This window comes from Camellia sinensis, chromosome 4, assembly GCF_055761805.1.
Source record: "Camellia sinensis isolate YWXY chromosome 4, ASM5576180v1, whole genome shotgun sequence".
Lineage (NCBI taxonomy): Eukaryota > Viridiplantae > Streptophyta > Magnoliopsida > Ericales > Theaceae > Camellia > Camellia sinensis.
The window spans coordinates 113818583-113825086 of record NC_138964.1 but is presented as its reverse complement, the minus strand read 5'-3'; the positions used below and the strand labels follow the sequence as shown (position 1 = coordinate 113825086).

Below are 6504 nucleotides of genomic sequence, written 5' to 3'. Positions count from 1 at the left end.
CGATCTCTTTGCGGCTCCTTTTTCTCCTTCAATAGCTCCTCCTGATCTCTTTGACGCTCCTCTTTCTCCTTCAACAACTCCTCACGATCACTTTGACGCTGCTCACGAAGAACCTCCACTTCCGCTCTCATTGACTCCATATGTTTATCATGTGCTCGTGCCGCACTAGAAGCTGTGGAAGAGGGTTGTGGGCCTATCCCACATCCATGCAAGTAATTTTTTTTTTCCCCAAGCACTTGCCTTGATATTTCTTCGTAGGTCAATGGCAACCCCGCATCGGTGGCTGTTACTTGTAGATTCACCATATCAATCATCCATTACATTACTAAATTAACTTCTCACCATAAGCGACATTGCTATAGGAAATGACCGCGATCCACTTGTATGATTATAGGGGAGCATACCCCTATTTGCTTTACCAGCTCTTGAGCGTTTCTAAAAGAATAGGAACATGTCAGCATAAATAAATAAAAAACAGATTAGTGAACAGTTTTTACATATTAAAACATAAATTAATTTCAATAACGGAGTTTCTAATTAATTTGTTACCAAGTGAGATTCATCTTTCCAAGCAACATCAATCATATATTTCCAGTCCTCCAAGCTCACTCCACTAGGCGGATGACTATAGGGGTCATCAACACCCTTTTCCTCAAGTTCGAGGAACTCTTGCTTTAGATTGTACCTCCAATCCTTGTATAGCAAATATGCCTTTCTATCGAGGATCTGTTGCGCTTGTTCATCATTATCAAAATCATCGCCGATAACAAACTTGTCCTACAAACATAACAAGAGAATTAGTACAACAATTAATTTATGCAATTACAAATAGGGCAATAAAGACATTATGGCAAGATGATTCTCATACGAGCACTGCTTGGATCCGCATCTTTGGTAGGTTGATCAATTTTTCTCCATGACTTCACGCTCTGAAAAGGGCACAACCGTCTGATTTGAAGGCCTAACTCATTTGTCGCTGGGGTCGCATTCCCTCTTGTGATTGCGTTCAACACCCGATTCACATAGACATGTAATTTCTCCCCCTTTCTCCTAGTAATTTTTTTCTGCACTCCTTTGCCTAATGTTGGTCCTCGTACACGAGTTGACCTCGTTTGCCCTGGTACAAAAGGGGAACGAGTCACAAATTACAAACATTGCTAATGAACTTCGAAAAAAAAGATGCTGGTTGTGGGTCCTGTTAGTTTTTTCGCTGCCCACTGTTGCGGGCGGCAAAAGTTTCGCTGCATAAAGTCAAACATAAATTATGCTACAACTTCGATTTTGAAGCTATCGATGTAGCTTACTACTAAGTTAAATGCTCTTACCCACTCAACCTGGTTGCGTCTCGTCTACCACTGTTTGTGTATCATCTGGTGGTTCCGTCTCATCAGAGAACGTCAGCGGGGTGCCAATCTCCTGTGGACATGCTTCAGAGGCTGATAATACGTTGCCACTTGTTGCTCTCTTCTGCCGCCCCGTCTTGATTCCAGGAACCATGATACCTACATTACGTAACAAACATACATGAATAATTATTCCTGATAGATCTTTTGCATTACAAAAAGTCTACTTGCACATAAATAAAAGACATAAAGATTCCAACAAGCAAAGAGGAGCAACCAGAAACACTTATTACACTCTCTAACAGATTCCATGACAAACACAAAAAGATAAGAGTTAACAGTTAAGAGTCCACGTTAAAGTCCTGGACTAATATGGGTGGCTTAATTTGTGATGCGTTGAAAAAAAAAAACTACTAAAATTTTGAAGAAACATTTTTTCTCCATCATTTATTATTTAAATGATGCTACGGTTTGGTTAGCATACATGTTGACTTGTTAAGATTCAGCCATGATTCTATAAATTAGTTTAAACGTTGCTTGTTTCAAACTATCTTAAACTTTTTACTATAACGTGTCAAAACCTGCATTAAACTTTTTACTATAACATGTAAAAACATGCACAAATGTAATAACAGAGACAGTAGCAATTTTACACTGATCACTTTTGACATTTTTAGCTATAGAAATGGGGCTGGTGCCGAATTTCAGAATAAGATTAAAGTTCGACATTAATGCTCAAATGTAAACTGCTATTGGTTACTACTAATTGTGATTTTTGGTTATGGAGCATTGTTGGTTATAATTAAAGTTAATCTTCAATTATGCTGTAAAGTGGTGTTAACTATAACTTTAATATGACTATGACCAATAGTTCAGATTTACTCTTTTAGTTCAATTGCTATGGTCAATCACACTTTCCTTGTGTTTTTCATTGTACATGTCAGCTCCATTCTAGTTTTCTTCTCATATACTTGTGATTTTTGTTTTTTGTGCTGTCTTAGTTTAGACTTTTCTTCTCAACGATTCGTAGCATAACCTTTTCTTGCCTCCAAGTTGCCACCAAAAATTACACTTTTGACTCTTGTAAATCATCATGGCAGTGGATTGGGATTTGGGATCTCTGTTTCATGGTAGATCAGAGTCCCTTCCTTGGCATCCAATCATCCTTAAACTCTAATTCTAAAGATGTCAGGGGAATTTGAGAGTCCAATTAAAGTCATTTTAAAATAGGAAGAATTTTTTTGAAATTCGGCTCGAGCCCCATTTCTATAGCTACAAATGATTTGTTCAAGTCAGACTAAGATTAAAGTTCGAAGAAACTAATGAGAAAAAAGAAACAAAACAGTACCAATTTGAGATCAATTTATCAATATAATTGTAGAGAGAGAAAAACAGGACAAGAGATAATCATAACTAGTATTACCCAAATTGAAGTTTAAAAAAAATGCCAAATTGTAACACAGGTTTAAGAGTGCCCTTAAAGAGACATAAGTTTAAGAGACATAAACTAGGAGCCCTGCACTGAATTTTAACACTGGTTTTCTTTCAATCCTTTTTAACACAGGTTTAAGAGACCCAAGTTTACAGCAAATCGTAAACATAAGAGAGCCTTGCACTGAGTTGCACCAGATCAGTAGGAAGAAATTCTTGGTGATCAGCCCAGAAACTGACTTATTTAAAAGATTTCTTAGACCTAGCCATTTTTGAATGACTTCTCAAAATGTGCATGGTCTCAGCATAAAGAAAACCAGCAGCAAATGTGAGTGTTCATGTGAGACTATCATCCCAATGTGTTCAGTATGAAACTTAATGCCTCTAGACTACTTTTTTTTAAATGTGATATTCAACAGGTGAGAATTATCACTTCCAAGTTTTTCTTATTTATTGATGTCAATATCTGAAACAAAGAGAAGGAAACACAGGCTATTAAATCAAAAGGCAACAAGAGAACTTCACAAGATATTAAGTTTGTGGAAGTTAGGAATTAAGAGATTTATTAGTTTAATTTGCTATAACTTGCTGGCACATGTGAAGATTGCAAGTTTATTCAAGAAGTTGTTTCTATCAGATAAAGCATTAAAATAAATAAATAACTAAATTTAACTCCTTTTACTTTAGTCTTGTTTCCTATCTTTTTTTTATTTCATTTTGCTTTCCCTCAATAAATGTAAGATCCAAACATGGCCTAAAGTTATTTTAAGGATTCTATAAACTATAGAAAGGCAAAGCACAATAAAGAAAAATCACAACCTTGAAATATCAGTCAAAGCACAGAAGAACATTTGCAAACTTATATAAATATCTAAACAATGAAAAAAAGATGCAAATTCAATATGAACCTTAGGTAGAAGTACCTATTACTAAAGATTCAATAAAGTCAATATTTCTTTTCTCAACTCAAGATACTCTGCACATACAGCTTTGGTTGGAACCTTTGGCTTGAAATTAACCTGTGAAAGGAAAGGGCATGATTGCTTATTAAGAAGCATTTTAAGGGAACAAAATGTGTATGAAGTGACACCATAAGATAGCAAATTCTGAAACATCATCATTTCATATTCAAAAACATCTAATGAAGAACAATATGTTTATTATTTCCTGAAAATTTAAAAAGTATGTTAGGCTTTGGAGCAATAAGGAAACACAAAAAGGAGAAGTATCTAAAGCTTAAGTTACACAAAAAGGTGCACCTCAAGAAAGCTAACTTGAGCAACTCAAGTTATAACTCTCACTATAGTATAATACGTGTAACACCAACAATTAAAGCAGCTATGTGATAATGTGATTCATATCTATGGAACACACTCATTATGTTCATAGTATCATCATTGGGCATATTGTCAAACACATCGTGAGTAAAATATAGAAATTGATTTTCAACCGTAAAATAATTAATTTAATTACAAGGATTGATTGTTCCTTCTAAGTAGAAACCAAACCGAACAAGAAAAAAGTCAAGCAAAAAAACCCCCCCAAAGAATCAAAACCTCAAACTACCATTATTTGGAATATTCCATGAAAACCAAACACCCCATAGACCTATTAAACTGCACCCATCAACCATCACCAACATCAACCAAAACATGAACAATTCACCATTCTGATCCTTGTGTGATATGTGATGTGATCAATTAAAATTTCACCACCACATGGTTTAAAAAAAGGTGTAACTAATTGCTTCTCCAGAGCCCCCAAGAAAAGATCTGCTCAATCAGTAAGAGCCTGAAAACATGTTTGGTCGCCCATTGCTCTTTTGGGATCTTAGAGAGAGCAGAGTAAAAGAAAAGAAAAGAAAATGTTTGGCAATAGCATCCTTTCCATAGCAATTTTCTGAATTTCGCCATTTGTTTCTTTTTGCCCCAAGTTCTTCCCAAAAGAAGCCCCATAATATTTGTTTTATCTCCTCATTGTTGATACCATCTTGCTTAACAAGACCAGTGTTACTTTCATTTGAAGCTCTTACCACAATCTAAATTGGGCAGCAAAATGTTCAAATATAGACATCTAAATTCAATGTCAACCTTTTTGTTTCAAAACCCTAGACCCGTTCAATCGTACTGACCTTGACACGAATCCAGGACTTTGAGAGAAAGGCTTGTTTTTCTGAACCCCGAAAGATTCCTATTACATACCCAAACAAAATCCTAAATCAGGTGTCTTGCCTAGTGCCAAAATTCTACTCAAAGTTACACAAACAAGAACTAAATGAAAATTTGAAAATGAAAATTCGCGAAGACACCCTGAAAGTTTTTTCTGCTAGTATGTTAAACATCCAATGAAGAAAATTTCCAATTTAACCATCACTGATTTAACTTGAGACTTTTACACCCCACCATGAAAAAATTTCTTCACCCTTGCTCCCTCTATAAACATCACCATCAAATAAAAAACACCATCACTAACATCATCCGCTCTTTCCTATCATAACCATATATATATATATATATATACACATACCCATATCAGACATGATGCCTCAATTTTTTTCGAAACTAAAAATACAACTGCTACAATGAAGGAAAATTCGACTAAGAGGACACTTGGCAACTAATAGTGTCAGAATATGCCAAAAGAGAAAGAAGAAAAATATTGTAACTACTAAATACATTCAACAGATGCAAAAAATATTAAGACTACATTACTTAACACTGCTAGAAAATTTATGATTGCTATGACAGAGATTATTACACTGTACACCCACAACTCGTCTCTATTCTTACTCACGGATATGTAAAATGTAAACAAAATCATAAACCGCCAATATATGATGCTACCCAACTCAGTTTTGTCATTTATTCTAATAATTGATATTCCTAATGATATCACAGCACATACAGTATACCATCTGCAGTTCTTTGTGCATACATACCTGTACCTATTCTCTCATTTGCATGCTATAATGTTCACAAGCAGCACTATACTGTCCTATTATGTTATGTAGATACATGTACTGATTCTGGATTATCACTGGAGTGGAGGCATGAAGAAATATATTGTTGATTGTGTTACAAATTTATCCTTCACTTAGGTGAAACGATCACCGTTGTTGTCACCTACATTACTTTGTTTCAAACTAAGATTGGTGGAAGCCCTCAACAAATATAAAATGATGAAATTACATGCACTCAAATTGGTATACCTTTTGCGCTTTCTCTTCAAGACTGTAGAACTGGAAGAATTGATGTGCCAATTCCTTTTCCTCTGAGTGATGAACCAATTATTTATCTGTTTCAATTGCAACCCTGTTTCCTGGACCAATCTTGTCTTGTGTTCCTCCTGAAGGAACAACAGTTAACCACGGTGATTTAGAAAAACTCTAATTCTTGCAGAAAACTTACAGTTGTGCTTCTCAAATTAGAAAAACTTACCCATTAGTTCTATATATACCCTACAAAATTTGAAACTAATAGCACAAAAGCAACCCATTCAAAGCCAAAGGTCATTGTGCTTCTCAATCATGAAAACTTACAGTTGGGTACAACCACTTAGAATGTGATTGCCACTAAGCCTTTAACATAGACGTCGTATCACCAGGGACCTATTATATATATATATATATATAGGGTTAGTTTCGAATATTCCTAAAACAGAGGCACATTGCTCATATAGTTCAACAATCCACAATGGAGAATCAGAAAGCAGCAATCCGAAATTTTAACCA

The 6504-nt window shown here is 35.2% G+C and overlaps 1 protein-coding gene across 1 annotated transcript; it reads right to left on the bottom strand.

Moving 5' to 3' along the window:
* On the bottom strand, positions 1 to 6119 carry LOC114289918 (uncharacterized). The gene is made up of 6 exons (XM_028233759.2): positions 5983 to 6119; positions 3698 to 3793; positions 1326 to 1502; positions 869 to 1117; positions 550 to 777; positions 1 to 435 (listed from the first exon to the last, which is right to left on the bottom strand). Exons 4-6 carry the CDS (start codon positions 887 to 889, stop codon positions 331 to 333), a joined length of 354 nt encoding a protein of 117 aa, XP_028089560.2. The 5' UTR covers positions 890 to 1117; positions 1326 to 1502; positions 3698 to 3793; positions 5983 to 6119; the 3' UTR covers positions 1 to 330.
* Between the last annotated feature and the right edge of the window lie 385 nt (positions 6120 to 6504).